This window comes from Medicago truncatula, chromosome 7 (genome assembly GCF_003473485.1).
Source record: "Medicago truncatula cultivar Jemalong A17 chromosome 7, MtrunA17r5.0-ANR, whole genome shotgun sequence".
Taxonomy (NCBI): Eukaryota; Viridiplantae; Streptophyta; class Magnoliopsida; order Fabales; family Fabaceae; genus Medicago; species Medicago truncatula.
Window position 1 is genome coordinate 17,839,110 of NC_053048.1, and position 19,195 is coordinate 17,858,304.

General features: G+C 34.1%; 1 protein-coding gene across 2 annotated transcripts; it reads left to right on the forward strand.

The window, feature by feature from the left end:
• Positions 1-337: 337 nt before the first annotated feature.
• Positions 338-14,188, forward strand: LOC11443887 (GPI ethanolamine phosphate transferase 1). 2 transcript variants are annotated; one of them, XR_003007169.2, is made up of 19 exons: positions 338-718; positions 1,641-1,832; positions 2,075-2,230; positions 5,334-5,627; positions 6,092-6,309; positions 6,410-6,484; positions 6,620-6,686; positions 6,980-7,302; positions 7,587-7,820; positions 8,065-8,252; positions 9,159-9,300; positions 9,402-9,510; positions 10,129-10,231; positions 10,334-10,523; positions 11,921-12,019; positions 12,103-12,161; positions 12,655-12,760; positions 13,503-13,773; positions 13,860-14,188. XR_003007169.2 is itself a non-coding variant. In XM_003622144.4 (18 exons), the coding sequence occupies exons 1-18, from the start codon at positions 481-483 to the stop codon at positions 13,665-13,667; spliced, it is 2,958 nt and encodes a 985-aa protein (XP_003622192.2). In that variant the 5' UTR covers positions 338-480; the 3' UTR covers positions 13,668-14,188. The 2 variants fall into 2 exon arrangements, 1 of the variants encoding a protein (XP_003622192.2); XM_003622144.4 differs by having other exon boundaries at positions 13,503-14,188.
• Positions 14,189-19,195: the final 5,007 nt, after the last annotated feature.

Consider the following 19,195-nt stretch of genomic DNA (forward strand, 5'->3'; position numbering starts at 1 on the left):
GTGGTCTTGGCGTTGAATGTTCATCAACAATCTCCCACGTATGCCGACTCTATTATTGTAGATTGTATTAATTTTGATGTTTGTTTTCGTAGTTTAAATTTTTTGCATGTTAAACGTAAAACCAACCAAATTGCTCGTTACTTAGCTAAATACATTCTTCATAATTTAGATTGCATTTGCATATGGATGGAATAGACTCCATCTAATATTTATGCGGTCTTAGCTTTTAATTTCTCGTCGGACTCTCGATAATGAGTTTATTTTAAAGTAAAAAAAAGGAAGAAAATATGATAATGGAATGGGCCGAACCGTTCACGGCTCATAATAAGTCATAAGTGATGATTAAGACAAAACAAATCTCATCTCAACTAAACACTGATTCACCACTTAACACTGTAAAACCATTCCATCGCATTCACTTCAAAACTTCACTTTCACTCGCACCAAACCTCGATCCATCCAAACCAAAAAGAATACAAAATGCGAAGCGAAGGGATCTTAGGAAACGAAGAAATAAGGGGCGCGAAATCCACCACAAGCAAACGAACAAAATGGTTGAAACGAAGAGAACGATGGTTGGTTGTATTAGGAGTGATTCTTCATGCTGTTTATATGCTCAGCATTTTCGATATTTACTTCAAATCTCCCGTTGTTCGTGGCGTCGATCCCGTTCCTCCCAGATTCTCTGCTCCTGCTAAACGACTCGTTCTACTTGTTGGTATGATGCTAACACTGAAAATATACACATGCACACCAACTGTTTGATGTTATGTTTGTTTCATTTTTTGAAGGATTAGATTAGTTGTTGTTGTTGTCAAATGCCAGTAGAATTGACTAGTATGTAAGCATGTGGTGGTCACATGCATTGTTGTGAAAATCCCCACTTATATCCTAAAATCCAAGATTTTGCGACTTTCTTCACCTTCAACGACTCAAATCTATAGTAGAATTCTAAAATAGGCAAAATCCATAGATTTTGATTGCGATTTTACGACTTCTTATAAACTAAGTCATTTATGACTATATACCATTTATAACATATATTTAATATTATCTTTTTTTTTTGTTGGTAAAATCCATTGATTTTGATTGCGATTTTGCAATTTCTTATATCGTTTCTACAAAAGTAGTTGAGTAAAATCCTTCGATTTTGGTTGCGATTTTACCATTGTCGATTTTGCTCATCTCTTTCGACCTGAAGCAAAATCCGATTTTGACAACCTTTGGTCATGGGTTTGATGCCTACTTGATATCTTATAACACGGACACTTATGAAAGAAGCCGTGTTTTATGTCTGACATGTGTCAGTGTTTGAAATTGACACGACACGGATATATATCTTTTACATTTAATTATGTCATTTTTCTTTTTCTTCAAATTATTATTGATGTCGACGTGTTAAGTCTGGTATTTAGGTCTGTGCGAGTGCTTCATAGTTTCATACCCCTTAAGAAAAGTGAAGTAGTTAGAAATAAAAGATGTAATTGTATTTTCCAAATGAAACAGAATATTCTAAATGTGAGACAAAATATTCTAAATGTGAGACAAAATATTCTAAATATGACATTTAATGAGACAGAATTGGTATGAGCATTGAGCAATAAGTAAAGAAATTTTGACTTACTTGAATTTGGACGCAGCTGATGGTCTGCGTGCTGACAAGTTCTATGAGCCTGATCCGGAAGGAAATTACAGGGCACCATTTTTGAGGAGCATAATTAAAAATCAAGGTCGTTGGGGAGTTTCTCATGCTCGCCCTCCTACTGAGTCGAGGCCTGGACATGTTTCCATAATTGCTGGCTTCTATGAAGATCCCAGTGCAGTTTTGAAAGGTCTGTGCTATTTTCTTCCTTTATGTTTTGATATGTAACAGAAACACAAGGGCATGCGATGGAGTGAAATTACTTTTCTATTGTTTGGATATTTTAATGTTAAAAAACGAAGAAAAAGACTAATTTCATATCATATTTTAGAAACTCTACATAGGAACATAGCTAGCAGCTTATGGTTGACTAGGCTTGACTGTATTCTACTGCCAAGTGTCTACTGAAAGATTGGTTTTGGTTTGTTGCAGGTTGGAAGGCAAATCCTGTTGAGTTTGATTCGGTGTTTAACAAAAGCCGACATACAATTTCTTTTGGAAGTCCTGACATAGTTCCAATTTTCTGTGGTGCCTTGCAGCATAGCACATGGGATACCTATCCACACGATTTTGAAGATTTTGCTACTGGTACTGGTTTGAGTTCCACAGTAGTTTTTCAATATGCGCTGTTAAAATAATGAATAGAACCTCTACCATTGATTTTTGTTTGAGGACATAATTTGGACCTTCATAATTGAATTGTTTGATCCATGTGACAGATTCACCTTGGTACAAAAGTATTTATTTAATTTTTTTAAAAAAGAAATCAATTTAAGTGTATCACTTTCTATTTCCATTAAAACATAGCATTGTCTTTTCATTTTTTAGTACCAAATCAATACTTAAGTTTTGAATTTAGTGATGTCGTTTTCGATAAAAGGTTTTGTTTCTGAAACATTTTTTTGATTTAGCTTGTAGCTTCTTGAATTTCTGGCCAATGAATTGTAGACTATATGTGTTATTTAATTAATATTATTTTTAAAATAATTAATACTATTTCACTCAATAAAATAGCATTTAGTTTATGTACCAAAAAAAATAAAAAAATAACATGTAGTTTCTGTAATATTTTTAGACAATTAGATTGCATTCCTCTCCTAAAAATGCTTAGAATATATTAAATGTATCTCTAGATTATCTATTGGGATTAGTTTTCAAATTTCATTATATTTCTTGGTTTTGTTTCCTTATAATGTTAGCATTAAGAGTTTGATATAAGTTTGTGTACTGCTTAGTTTTTTTGTTTCATAATTGCAATTCAAAGTATTTCTAAAGTTTTTGATTCTATAGCTAACCCAAGCCGACAAAATTAACTTGTAAATTTAGGACTACTCAAACCTTATAGCTGCTACCTGTGTCATATGTCTAGTTGATGTGAGATGCTGAACACCTCCCTGACGCTCAAGACTAGATGTCTGAGACGTGGACTAGTGCGGGTCGATTAACAAAGATCTCAAATTCCCTTCATGCCCAAGACTGGATAGACAGACAGTTTAAATGTGGGCATATATGGGCGGAATAACAAAGATGTTTGTCTAGTATTACATCTAAGGTAGACTCTTTACCATATTAGAATTTAGGCTATAGACCTAACTCACTATAAGAGAAACTATTAGGAAAGATTTAGAGGTTAATGCGTTCGATTCAAATATGGTTTATGATAGAACATTATGGGGTAATTTGATCCATGTAGCCAACCCCACTTAGTAGGATAAGGCTTAGTTGTTGTTGCAGACCTAACTCTGTCCTACGGAACCTACTTTTAAGGTTAAGACCTCCCACACCTTATAATCACCACATAGGCAGTTTCTCTAGATGATACAGTAATCAACACTTTTTATTTTGTTGACTTCCCTATCTCCGTATTTCCTTTAATTTTAACATTATATTTAGGGTGGTATCCTCCATAATATGTTGTCACTATTTTGCTATCAAATTCCACTAAATTTGGTTGCATGCATAAATTTGACAGTCCTTTCTCTCCCAATTTAAACCAGTTTTAGATAAATTAATATCAGCCTCTAGTTGTCTCAGGTATTTGACTAACCCTGTCTATCCTAAATGCCGTATGGTCTCGGCTGTCCTAGATGAAGTTTAGCCTCAATTATCCCAACTTCGTGGTCAAATTGACATAAATATACTAAATCAGGATACTTATTTTCTGAATCGTGAATTAATTATTTTATGAATTGTAAGATAGGTGATCAATATAATTATGACATTAAACCCGCTTGAGTTGGCCTGGTGGTATTGTCTTGGAACCTGAGAGTGTGCTCATCCTCAAGGTCTCAGGTTCGATTCTCTCCAATGCCCTCCAATGCCAATATAGATGGGTTAATTTAGCTTCTTAAAATAAAATATATAATTATGACATTTTTAAGTTAAGAAAACCAAAACCACAAGAAAAATGGCAAAATAATTCAAGATTCAAGTTATAAACAAAATGACAAAAACATAGTGTCTCGTTACACAAAATTCAAGTGTGTCAAATGGTCAACAAAGTTTAATCTACCTACTCTCGGCCACGGGTCTCATTCATCATCCCTAAGATCATTACTACTTAGTTAATCCCCATCCTCTGGTATATCACTAGGTTGATCTTGTTCTTGATATCTATTGCCATATTCATTCCAAATAGTCCCTTGACTGTTTTGAATCTACAAGTTGTTTACCGTTGTAAAATTTGATCCTTCTACTAGGATCATTCTCTCGATGGTCTCATATAAACCAAATAAAATTTCACTATGTGAATTGAAGTTTTTAACATTATTGATCCTAATAATATAAGGAATAAGCAAATTTCCAATTACTAAAGTAACACAATTTGATGTCCAAAGTCGAAAATAAATAATTGCAATTCTTGAAGTTTGCAACTTTCTGTTCTTTAGCTCTTCTTGAAGTTTGCAACTATCTGTTCTTTAGCTCTATATGTAGTTTCTTAAATATATGACATTAAGTTTTAGAATGACTTCACTTGTGAAGGCTTGCAGGTGGAGACTCAAAACCTAACATACGTATATCTAAGAACCTATGGATAGTGCTAAAAAACAAACAGCCGCAAACTTCAAGAGTCATAATATAAAAAGGCATGGAAGATAGTTGCAACTTATTGGAATTTGTAATCACACACCTCTCAACATGTTGTTTACTATCTTAATCCTATGTAAATATCTTCGTTCTTTAAGTTTTATGGGCTGTCTTTATTTATATCAAAGCATGTTACTTTGGTATTGAAAATTTACTTATTGGGATTTACTAGGTTCCATTTTTAGTAGAACTTCAATCTGGATAGTAAATTCTTATTTGGTTTATATGAGATTAGTGACTGAATTGCCCCGATAGAAGGTTCAGATTTTACAATTGATCACCGGATGGAATTGGATAGATTCAAGACAATGAAGGGACTTTTTGATTAAGTTCACATACTAAGAGAAGAACCAACTTGGTGCTCGGAGAGATTAAAGGCTCATGTATATGTTCCTTCTCCTCCCTCCTTTTTTTTTTTTAAACAGTGGTGCTTTCTAAACTTTCTTGGTGGTAAATTGTACTATGGTGTGCTCAGAGTGTTATCTTGACATGTTTTCTTGGTCCTGCTAATTAGGAACTTAAGATAGTAAAACTATTGCCTGCTATTTATTAAAATGTCCAATCTTAATTTTCATAAACGTAGTACTTTGATTTCTTAATGCAGATGCATCATTCCTGGATTTGTGGTCTCTTGATAAATTTCAAAGCCTTCTTAATCAGTCCAATGAAGACCCAAAATTAAAGAAGTTGTTGCAGCAGGATAATCTTGTTGTATTCCTGCACCTACTTGGATGTGACTCCAATGGACATGCACATAGGCCCTTTTCTTCAATCTATCTCAACAATGTTAAGGTTGTTGACCATGTAGCTGAAAGTGTGTATAATCTTGTTCAAGATTATTTCAAGGATAACCTTACATCATATGTTTTTACAGCAGATCATGGAATGAGTGACAAAGGTTGCAACACTTTTTTTTCCATCTTTATAACTGCATATTCTTGTATGTTATATTTTTGTTAGGGGACATAGGCTGCAACACCTAAATCTAAATTTGTAACTTCCATTTTAGATGTGAAAAATGTTGAAGTAATAGTTTGTCAAAAGAATTTGTCAATATCGACCAACTCTGCTATTACCAGCATTTGAAGTGCTTTATATTACTTGTTATAAATGTAAGACAGTAATTGTACAACCGTAGTTTAGCATTTATTCCCTCAGTTGTCTCTCATGGTAGGATTGTAATATATACAAAAATTTGTACATTGGATAATTGCTTTGGAGTTCTGTTACCTTTGACATTAAAGAATCTTCGATTTCCAATTAACTGTGTTTGTTTTTTGCTTGTGTCCTGATTTAAAATAAAAAAAGGGTTTATATACGCTTTTGTCTTTTATTTAATTACTTATTTATTTCTCATCTTAGGAAGCCATGGAGATGGGCATCCTACAAACACTGATACTCCCCTTGTTGTATGGGGAGCTGGTGTTAAACATCCAATGCCAATATCTAGCAGCAACCATTCTGATCGTGGTTTTAGGTTTGTTGACGATCACGTACATGATGCGCCAACACCAATTGAATGGGGCTTGCATGGGATAGAAAGGGTGGATGTCAATCAGGCTGATATTGCACCACTCATGGTTATGATCTTTTTCTTAGACGACGTTCAAAGCATGATGTGTATCTATCTGTCCATCCTTAGGTTTCATTTTCTGATGTACTTGTTAAATTTTCTTACAGTCTACATTACTTGGTCTGCCATGTCCTGTTAATTCAGTCGGTATTCTGCCTCGAGATTACATTAACATGACCAAGGTATATTCATTTAGTTCTGGTTGGTGGAAAGCATGTTAATCTGCTATTGTTAAATATTTAAATTGAAACTAAAAATATGTGCTGAAGATAATCAGGCGATGCTTTGACTAATAATTAATGTATACTATGTTCCAGGCTGAAGAAGTTGAAGCTGTTCTATCCAATACAAAGGAAATTCTGAACCAGTTTCTTCGTAAATCACGTATCCTTTACATAACTGATCTATTGTATTTGATATGTACTGATTTTTCCTCGTCTGTAGCATGGGATCTTCCATTATGGTTTACAAAATGAATATACATTTTTTTTTTCTGTAGACAAGAATATGCCGAATGGTGTAACTATAAATTGTAAAATTTAAAGTACTCAGCAGGCCAATTCGTGAGATATATGTTATTAAAGGAAATAATAAAAATTATGTTTTACTCATGGAGATAATGTAGAAGTAAAATAGTAAAATAGATCGAAGAATGTTGGTTTCATTAACAAATTCAGATATAAAGCAGTCACATTTGTTATACTTTAAACCTTTCAAACCACTGTCTCATTATTCATCAATATTGGACAAAATTGAGGGTCTGATATTGGCTAGAGATTACGATGCTGCAATGGATTTATCCGAAAACCTTAGAAGTTTGGCATTGCAAGGACTTCACTATTTTCAGACTTATGACTGGCTGATGCTCATGTCTGTAATTACCCTGGGGTATGTTGGTTGGATGATCTATCTTGTTCTTCACGTGCTGCAATCTTATACTTCACTGCCAGGGACTATTTTTGGAATGGAGCGAGCAGATGAGAGAAATAGCCATGGAAAAGTAATGTTTGTGAAAGCTTAGTTGTACCAATATTTTTATTTTATTTTTTTTATCATTAGTTTTTCCAGTATGTTATTAACTGTGCGAGCTGCTATTACGTGGAGTCAACTGCAATAAAGACATTTTTTTGGAGAAAATGCAGATATTTGTATAACATTATTTTTTGTTTGAATTATATGGAAATTAAGTGAATTGTAATTCTTAGCTGAAAAACGTTGATTCTTATTGATTTACTTACTATTCATTCAAGCATTATTGATAATCTATGCTATCTTCTTGTGCAGATATATCTATGTGGATGTATTGTGACTGGAATGCTTTGTTTGCTATTTTTGTTGGAGCATTCTCCTCCTCTTTACCATGCGTACATGATAATGACATCATTTCTATGGGTTCAAATAATTAGTCAATACCAGTTTATAAAGGCATTATGGAAACACTTATTTCAAAGAAGAATGAATCACATTATTAAGCTGATCGCGACTCTTGCTGTCTCAGTTTTTATTGCTGAGTTCCTGGTATGTATATTTTCCATAATATTGTCTAATCTAGGAATTGAATTGTTTAGAATTATAATAACTGTCTTGCATAGCCAGTGGAGATGTAAAAATATATATACAAGAGAGAATATCTCGAAATAAGGAAAAATAGTAAACCGAGCAAACTAAGATAAGAAATTGAGATCATAATCCTAATTATTACTATAGTCAAACACAAATGTAGTTATGTTTCATCTGATGAAATATTTGGTATACATTGTAGGTTAACAGCTTCACTGACAGGAAACTCTACACCGGCTGTTTTTTAATTGCTGGGGCCACGGCTTCAATTTATCTCTTTAAATCAATTCCCTGGAGATCTGGCATACCGATATATGTCTGCAGTGCATGTTGGTTTTTGTCTATTTTCACATTGATGCCAGCAGAAATTCCTGACAATAATCTATTAGTGTAAGTCACTTCCACTAAATATATAATTACCACTCTGTTTGCCAAAGCCCAAGTTTGTTAATGTTTGGAAATGATAGTCAACCAAGCTGCTGAACTGAACTCCCAAACTACAACCTTAAAATCCAAGCATGATACTTAATTTCTCACTGCATTTTTTTAATTCTCTAGTATTGGACTGTCACCCTTCCATATTACAATGTAGTTATTATAGATCATTTCTTAGCTAAAATTACTTGAATATTTGTACCCATAACTAAAATTTCTGAGTCGGTATTGTCTGATCTAAAATCAGGTAGGTAGTTATATTGTGATGCCTATTTTGTTGTTGTACGTAGACCCATGCGTGCTGTATTTTTCAGATGATAATTCGTTCTGCTCAAAATTACAGAAACCTTCGTAATATGATTTTGTCTTCACTTTCTCTCCAAACCTTGTCTTTTCATTCTGATAGGATACTAGAGGGATATAATTTGTAGACTAATTTATCTGATTTTCCGTTGTATATTTACAATTGAAAATAAGTACATAATAAGATACATTCATTACTTTTCATCTTTATTACTCCCTCCGTCTCACAATAGTGTCCTCTTTACTATTTTTCTTTGTCTCTAATGATTTCTCTTTTACAATATCAATACAACATTTATTATTATTTTCCATTAACATACCCTTATTTATTGCATTTCAATCATCTAACTACTCCACTAACACTACTCCACTAACTATAACTAATGAGGGTGGTTTAGTAAATTAAACATATTTTACCATTAAAATCAACATTACTAATCATTTCCTTAATAGTCGTGTAAAACTCAAAAGGGGCACCTATTGTGAGACGGAGGGAGTACTTGATCGACCCTTGAATCCATATAACATTGTTGAACATATCAAATATTATGTTTGCAGAGTTAGTAGTGGTGCGGTTATTATCATTATAGGAATAGCTGCGAGGTGGCTAGCTTTACATGCTGGCGGGAGTAAGTATTGGCAAAGTATATGCAATTGTGAACTGAAAAATCCCAAATATTCAACCCTATTTTACCTTCAGGTTCATCTCATCACTTCTTTGCCATTTGTGTTTGAATTTTGGAACCTTAGTTGTGCATAATGTATGATAAACCCACCTTTCCTTTTGTTGTCTATCCCCAGGCTCTTTTGGTTGCCTTATCTTCACTCATGGTGTATTTATCAACTACTCACAGAACTGAAAACCAAGAGTTGCATGCATTTCACCAGTTGATAAATTGGAGTGTTGCTGGTATAGTTTTGACTCTTCATTCTTCTCCTTTTCTTAAAGTTCTTAACCCCATGTTGTATCACACAGGTCTACTTGCTCCTCATATTAGATAGCTTACTGGTTAACACTTGTAATGCTTAGTTTTTTAGTAGCTTCTTAGCTTAAGTTGCTGTAGTTTAGGTCTAGAATATTATGATTTCAGTTATATATTTATGAGCCTTTAGTCTTCTTTTGTAATTAACCTTTGTATGGCGACCACACACTCTCATTTTTGAAAGAGCCCCTCCAAGACTAACACAGATTTTCCTAAAAACAATATCTTGGTTATCACTCTATTCCAGTAGTAAGTAGTCTGCATTTGTAAAGGCTACAGGAAATGAAGAAATTGTAATCAAACTACTTATGATAGATACTCCCAGGAGTGTGATCACCTTCCTATATCTACTTTTACGTCATTTATTCGTCTATCTTTAGACATGATTCATAAAGGAAGTTCTGATATTGTTTGATCTGTGTAGTCAGCCCCACCTAGTAGGACAATGCTTTGGTTATAGTTGTTGCTTGTAAATTTACTGTGCTGCATAAACCATTTTAAATCGAAGATTCAGTGCTGAATTATATTGATCACCTCTTCTTTAGGTTTTTCTATGGCACTCCCACTGTTTTCAGAAAATAGCATCTTATCTCGACTTACTTCCATATTCCTTGGCTTTGCACCTCCATTCCTTCTTCTCTCCATTGGGTATTTTTTTTTTGCACCAAACCTTTTTTAATTTCTCTCTGAATCTCTTGTTGATGTAATGATGCATATGTTTTTACCCTTTCTATCTTGATTCCTGTGCAGATATGAAGCTGTATTCTATGCTGCTCTTGGTCTTGTACTTATGGCATGGATACTCTTTGAAAATACACTTTTCAACTTAAATATTTTGAACTCGTCGGCAAATTCCTTTAAAAATGTTACGAATCATCTCAACCTTGGATATGATAATAGATCTTTGCAGCTCTCTGATGTGAGAATCCCATTGGCCTTTGTAAGTCTTATTCTTCTGTCGTTTTTCCTTAATTACTTGATTAAAGTTGAGTATCCTTTTGTTGAGTAAAGTAAATTAAACTAACGCTGCATAAAGCTTTATGGAATGATGCACAATCCATTAACTTCTTCTGACTGTTAGTTTTTCTATAAATGGGATGGAATGTTCTGTTTAACATTAACAATTATCCATTCGTGAGAAAAACAAAGAAACCTTAGCAATTATCCATGGTTTTTTTTTCATTGCTTTGCAACTTGTACGAGGTCTAAAATAAAATCCAAAGATTGGTAGTCTCATCTTCTAATTTCTCTGCCCTGTCCATTGAATATGTTATCACATATCATTTTATGGATCATCGTCTGAAAGTCATCGCAAATGGCTGAAAATGCCAACCTAGCCAGAGCCCCTCAATGTGCTGATATTGCTTGTGAGGTGTTGCTGGTCATCTTGCTCCCCCCATCTACAAGGGTCAAAGGGTTCATTGAAGTTGTTAAGCCAGCGTCGTTCATGTGTCACTTTATGTGAAAAATTCAACAATAGTTGCCTATAATGTTACAACAAATGGCTAATAAACAATCAATTTAATGTTACAATGCACTCAACATATGCTGCTGAACGTTAAAAAGAAAACTATTATTTAAGTGTTGGCTTAAATTTGAGCTAAATTTTCCATCTTACTCAATAGATTTCTCTAGCAGACATCATTTGCGTTTTCTATTAAGGGGTGTGGAGTGCTATTCTGTTTGTAGGTTAAGGTTGACGTCTTTCTTATCTTGCAGTTTTTTAATTAGTTGTGTGTATGAGTTACCTTGATGATTAAGGAATCACTAAACTTTAAATTTAGCAATGGGATTAGAATTTACATTTTAAATATTATATTAGTATGTAACAATTATATGATTTGGAAATTGTAGTTTAAAAAATCTTAAGGATTTTAGAATTGAATAAATAAATTACTGCTACATTAGCATTTCCTCTTGCTTTTTGATTTTTCTAAGATTTGTAGTTTTCTATTTGTTACACTTTCCTCTTTTATTTTCTTTTGCTACTCCTTTTCTGATCTCTCGTTTCTGCTTCTGTCTTTTCTTGATAATATGTCCAATACACATCTGAATAACTGTAAGGGAAGAAGCTACTACACTAAAATGTAATCAATAAATAGATGAACAACACACAATATGATGCCATAAGAAACAGCAGAAGTTACACGATATGACATGATTGAAGCATACTTTAATAATACTCAAATAATGCTTATTGAGATTCAGGGAACCAAAGCATGTAGAATTACAGATAGATTTCTTGTTATATTCATAATGTACATCAGATCGGCTCTAAATCACTATTTATATAAATAGTACATTTTTGACATGTCAAGAAATTACTGCATCATGCAGATGGTTTTGTTCAACATTGCCTTCTTTGGAACGGGAAATTTTGCCAGTATTGCTAGTTTTGAGATTTCATCTGTCTATCGGTTCATTACAGTCTTTAGTGTAAGTAAAATTGAAATTCCCTTAATTCCTGACTTATTACTTTTAATAAGCTTTTGCACTGATATATTTCCTCCCAATTGCAGCCGTTTCTGATGGCAGCACTGCTTATCTTCAAGTTATTTATACCCTTCATACTTGTAATGTAAGTGCACTTTAACATTATTTATAAATATCCCTGAAGTATACATCTTTGAGACTCGTTTCCTAAAATAGATGGAAGTCCTTTCTTGCTTACAAAGCGTCTAAAATAAATGATATGTGATCATTTTAACTTAAAATTAAAGCAGGAACAATTTTTTTTGCAAAGAGAGATTTATTATCCACTCATCTTGAATACATCTAGTTCTTGCATTTTATGGAATAAAACATGATAAACTTTATATTAACCTTTACTTTTTCCAAAAACTAAATAGGAGAAAATAGTGTTTAAATGATATAATCTGTAGATTACATAAATAATGTTTCAATGGTACATATATCTTAAATAATGTTTTCTAGATTACTCTGTCTTTCAAGTTATAACATTTACATATTCGGTTCCTTACTAACTTGTTATGACTTGTAACCTTTGTTTTGGTTCTATATCTTTTTTACTATTGTTCATCTAATATTATTTGCAATGGGCGCAACTGCAGATGTGCATTTAGTGCAATAACCAAACTTAACCAAGTTCCAAGGATGGGATGCTACTTTCTTGTTATATTATTCTCAGATGTGATGACTATTCACTTTTTCTTTCTGGTATACTCATCCTTTTCTTTATAATTTCATTTAGGTTTCATAGATTTTTGTAAATTAGTTTATGTTCATGCAGTTTTTGATTTTTCATATCCATGCCATCGTTCAAGTTTCTATGCTTTTTCCACCTGTTTTCTCTTTGTTTGGGCTCCTAGTGCCATGTCCTTTGTAGATTTCTTTCACTTCATTGATCTATTCTGTTTATTAATATTTTGCATATGTTTAGTGATAAAAATGATATTGCAGCCTAAGGCGACGAGGCATGGTGGCCATACTTAAAATATAATATATGCATATAAAGTTAAGAATATAATAAAAAAACAACAAATAAACTTACAACATATATCAATAGCAATTAACTAAATTGGCAAACCAAATAATCTATCATGATCAGTAGAGATTAAAATTAAAAAAGAAAGAGACATCAGAGATAACAAAGAGAAGGAGATGTTGCAAAATAGGAGAAAATGGAATGGATAAAAGTCAATGGCTGGATATATTAAATTGCTGTAACTGTGTTATACAGTACGTTTGGTCAGCTAGTCCGTGAACCCTTTAATTGTATTTCATAAAATACTAATTTTTTCAACATCAGTGCTGATGTTAAAATGTCCTTTACTTTCTTTATTGTTTCCTTTTCACTGCTAAATTAAATTTGTATTTTTTTTCTGGCACTGCTAATTTTGGTGCCGGAGGATATATATTTGAGGCCAGGTATCCTGATAGCAAAATTGATGGTTGGCAGGTTCGCAATACGGGAAGCTGGATGGAAATTGGAAATAGTATTAGTCACTTTGGTATCGTGAGTGCCCAAGTTGTTTTTGTTCTGTTACTATTTGCCCTCACGAATACATACACAAAAAACATTCAATGTAATTCAGCAGTGCCAGCCACACGGAAGGCAAATTAGGTTTTATAAAAATGAGACATAATGGATCCAAATCAGTCTTATTATCATGGATGACTACACATTTCTCGGTGGTGGCCTGGATGGTTTATGACCAACCTGATACTAGGTTGTTACACTGGCTAACTTTCATTTGGAATTTCCGGTTTCACTGATCTTGATACAACTGGTACTGAAGTTTTGGAACGTTTGCAGATTTCGATTTTAGTATTCATCTCCAGCAATAGAATTAAAAAATGTGATTGAGGGACAGTGATGGTGAAAGGCAAAACAAGCAAAATTTGTGCCTCAATACAAAGAACCTCGACATATAGGGCTTTCTTTACGTACTGCATTTGAATTGTACACAACTGAGTAGTAGGAAAGTACAGATCCAGGTGATTTCATTGCTTGCTTCGCATGTCCAAATGCAACTGAAATGGAATTTTTGTTTTATGTTATTTATACGGTAGCTAATGTAACTTAGACATGTTACTCGGACTTGTGAGTGAGTTTATATAAAGAGGAATTACTTTATCTTTTCACTTGCTTAGATTTGAATATCATATATGAAAGAGAAGCATATTGAATCATATAAACAATTTTTTTTGTCTAAAGGGGTATATAGGACAACTGTAGTTCTTTAGGGACATGAGCATAGCCTGTGCCACACATAAGCCATTTGGTGCTTGGTCCCATGTGGAGTTTGTGCCACGGAGCATTCATTTTCTGCATGCTCCCGCGTTTAGCCTATGCCATAGACCATATTGCTTCCAAGCATAGATGCGGGCGTACGGCCTTGGGTACCACGAGTCCTGCTGACCCAACGGACCTTGTGCAAGGAGCCCTTTGAAACATTTGTAGGGCAGGGCGTCGGCCCGTGCTGGAGCATAATACATCACTGAATACATTTGTTCCTATATATGACCCGTCTTTAAATTTCAATGTATTATCAACAATTTTGGTTTGTCAAATACTCCCCTTGCTAATGTTTTTTTTTTTTTGACGTTAAAGTTTTTTGTTGACGATAAAGATAAATTCATTAACGAAAGTCTGGCAACAAATCAAAAGTCAAGACTGCGAAAATACAAGGCGGAGTTTCTTCGATGTAATGAAAAAGCTTGCCAGGAACTAACACCAACGACAACACCTTCATTATCTCTCACAACAACCCCAATGCCCCACTTATCACCTTCTATCGGACCTGCTGCATCAACATTAAGCTTATAGGAACCACTAAAAGGAGGTGTCCAATGAACATCAGATATTGGCAAAATTGGACCTCCACTTAGTGTCTCCATCAACACCGTACTTGCACTCTTAAAATTCACAATAGATTTTTATGCCTTTTGAACAATGGTAGCCACATCAACATCAGTCAACTCAAAACATTTCTTATTTCTAGCACACCATATCTCATAACACAAGGCCAAAACATGGACTATAATATCCTCGTCGGCATCAATAATATTTTCCTCCAACCACTTATGAAAAGGTACGTACCTGAAATCATGTGAAATAAATATCACACCTAAAGAGGAAGCAAACCATATCTTCTTTGACCAATGATACTCCATAAAGAGGTGTAAAATTGGTTCATTATTGTTGTGAATTCGGACTCAAAACTCACACCAATACAAACTATGATGTGTGGAGCAAAGGAAAGTAGTAACTAATTTCAAAGTAAACACAAGCAACAATAATAATAACAACACCTAGATCTAATCTAGTAATCAAAGTGAAAAGCTCAAAACCACAAGCACAAGATAAAGGGAGAGAAGAGAGGGACAAACACACCAAAGATTGTTGACCCAGTTCGGTCCAACTTGACCTAATCTAGGGGAGAGATTGATCTCTCCAATCCACTATCAATGAGTTCTTACAAAGAGATACAAATGGGTTACAAGAAATTAGCTTTGACAAGTTCACAAAGAACAACCCTAATTTCTACCCTTTTTCCCAATCTCACCAATGAACAAGACACTCAATGATTTTCACTCACCCAAGGTGTTTACAATGTTACCCAACCCAAGAGAACTCTAATCAAAGACCCTCAGCCCTAAAGTTACCTCCTTTGATTTCCCAAGTTTCTCTCTCTTCAAGCCCTCCTTTAAAATCGGCAAAGAACACTTATATAACAGTCTTCAGCTGTCAAAATCGTGTCACGTTTTCCCAAATCGTGACACGTTTGGTGCATACGACCCAAGGTACGACCAACCTTATCTTGAAAAACTTGCCTAGCAAGTCGAAAATCGTGTCACGTTTTCCCAAAATCGTGTCACGATTGAACACCCTGAAAACCATGCTCACTGCCTTGAAAATCGTGCCACGATGCCAAAATCGTGTCACGATTCAACCATTCTCAACTTCACAAATTTGAAGACATACACAACAATTATGTTGCCTACAAAGAACACACAAAGGATCGCTGCTTATTCCTTTTTCAAAAAGTTCATTTTTTACTAGTAGTTTTTCATGTAGAATCCTCCAAGAAAGGTGGACGTGTCTTGTAATACTTTTTATTTTCCATAATTTTTTCCACACTTGGTGATTATTGTCCTGCATTGAGCTATGTGAGCCATCTGCTTCACGCCTTGCCATTAAGAAATGGTATGAACTCTTCACAGAAAAAGTATTTGACCGTGAAGCGCCCCACACAAAGTCATCTTGCGATTGAAAGAAAGAAATTTGCAATTGAAGAATTTGTTGAGCCTCAAAAGGGAGAAAAATTTCATTAATTAAAGGAGCATTCCAACATCGAATATCATGGTGAATGAGATCTGAGACAAACATAATATCATAATTAGGGGGTTTAAGGGACCAAATCTTGTGCCCATTTTGATAAGGAAGCCAATTATCCTTCCATACATTAATTAGGCGACCATCTCTTACTCTCCAATTACCAGCTTTCTCAATAACATCCATTCGTGCTAGCAAAATACTTCTCCATGTATAACTTGGGTAGTAACCAGTTGAAGCTTTCAAGAAACTGCTTCTAGGAAAATACCTTGCTTTCAAACATTGTGAGATCAATAACCTTAATTTGCATCCAACCTTGGAAGAAGATTTTACGATCATCAGGTACCTTTCGGCTAAAAGAGATTTCAAATTTATCCAAATTAATAAGTTGTCCAGAAGCAGATTGGTAAGTATTAAGAATTTCTTGAATGGTCTGAGAATCTTGAAAAGAATCCCTACAAAAAATAAGGCTATCATCTTCAAAAAAATAAATGATTAATTTTTGGAGCTCCTCTAGCAATTTTAATTCCGTGAAGGCCCTTTTCTGCTTGTGCCTTAGAAGCCCAGAAAAAACCTCAGCACATAAGATAAATAGGTAAGGAGATAAAAGGTCCCCTTGAAGGAGGCCTCGTTGAAGATAAAAATTCTGACAAGGACTTCCATTCAACAAAACAGAGAAAGAAACAGTGGAAATACAATTGAAAATCAAGTTCTACCATTTCTGAGGAAAAACCCATAGACTAAAGCACCTCAATTAGAAAATTCCACTCGATACGATCATATGCCTTTGACATATCTAGCTTTAACGCCACACACCCCTTCTTGCCTTTACTTTTTGTTTCTCATATAATGAAAAGATTCAAAAGCTAGTAAGGCATTATGAGTAATTAAACGTCCCGGAACAAAAGCACTTTGGAATTTTCCAATGATATCCGGAAGAATCAATTTCAACCTATTTGAAATTGTTTTTGTAATTATTTTAAAAATGACATTGCAAAGTGAAATAGGTCGAAAATCATCTGGCACCTTCGGCTTCTTTTTTTTTTTGAATGAGACAGATATATGTATAAATAATGTTGCTCGGATTTCCACCACCATTTAGAATCTTCAAAGCAAAAGAAGTCACATCCTTTCCAACTATACTCCAAAATTGTTGATAAAATAAAGCAGGTGTTCCATCCGGTCTCGGGGCAGCATGAGGCTTTAAATTTTTAGCGGCTAAGAAAACCTCTTTTTTTGTGAACTCAACTAATATGTTACGCATAACATCCAACAATCTATCTTTGACCACCTATGCAACTTCAGAAATTCTTTTTGGGTGACTTGTAGAGAAAAGATCTTGAAAGAAATTATTAAAAACCATGGCAATATCTTCCTCATCATCAAATTTTTCCCCATGATCGTCACATATAGAATCCACCCAATTTCTAGATTTTCTCTGAGAAGCTTTTTGATGAATTTTTTTTTGTTTTTTTTTTTGTAATTTTATCTCCATGCTTTAACCATAAAGCACGAGACCTCAGAGCCCACCAAATTTCTTCACTCTCCACGAAGTCATTCAATCTAGCCTCAACTCGTCGAATTTCTGACATCACCCCCTCATGTTGAGTTTGCTTATTAAGATCATCCAATTTCATTTGAACAATTTTTATCTGATTGGAAACATCACCAAAATGATCCTTACTCCAGTTAGAAAGATCCTTCACACATCGATTAATTTTATTAGACATAGAATCCCCTGCGACCTCCCAAGAACCTTTCACTGCTTCCAAAATTCCACTATCACGCAACCAACATTCTTCAAAACGTTGTAATTTAAGAACATTTTTGTTTTTTCTTTGGCTTCCTAGAAGCAAGCCGCAACCACAAAGGTAAATGATCTTAAGCATATCTCATTAAATGCACCACTGAAGCTGAAGGATAGAATGAGGACTGGGATGTCGTCGTTAACATTAACATTAATGAGTAAGAGAGTAAATAACCCGGTGAAGCAATGAAAATCAAGTTATATTAGCAAGCTTTGTTTGACCATATCCTAGCAAATAAGCCACTCGAGTTTGTAATCTTCATCCTACACGCAATGATCTTAAAATAATTACCTCAAGTTACTACTAACTTAGTAAAAATAATTATTCACACTAAAACGCTAAAATCTTCTACATTCTAAAATTATTGTTTTACCCTCTCTCCTCAAATTACCAAAATACCCTTAGTCCTAAAATAATTAAAAATACCCTTCTCTCTTAAAAATCCACTAAATCCCAAATCAAACACACAAACAAGCAATTAAACACATATAATAAATAAATAAAACAATTATAGTAAAAATCGGGTTGTTACATGAACTATCTATTCAAGAGACTTTATTAATATTACAACAAGTATAATAAAGAATGCCTTATTTTATTTAATATTAAAAGTCATGATAAGTTTAACATAAAATATTGACTTCAAGAGCTTACACTAACAATGTGCAACTAAACTTCTTTGATTAGGGTTTTAAGTTGAACATCTTTGTTGTAAGTGCTAGCATGCCCACGACAGTTCAAGAGGAGCAAGTGGTTGTCGATTTACAACAACAAGAAGTACATCCCGACAAGAATATTCAGCACGTTCTAGATTTGTGGGACAGAGTTCGTGAATATGATGAATGATCAGCTGCTGAAGACTTCACACCGGTCCTAACAAGGAAACAAAAATAGAAAATTAAAGTACAACAGGTCTTAGCAAAGCAGCCTACTAAAACCCGTTATCGGGGTGGTAATCATCCAACTGCTCCATGAATTTTCTTTATTGGAATGTTAGAGGTATCG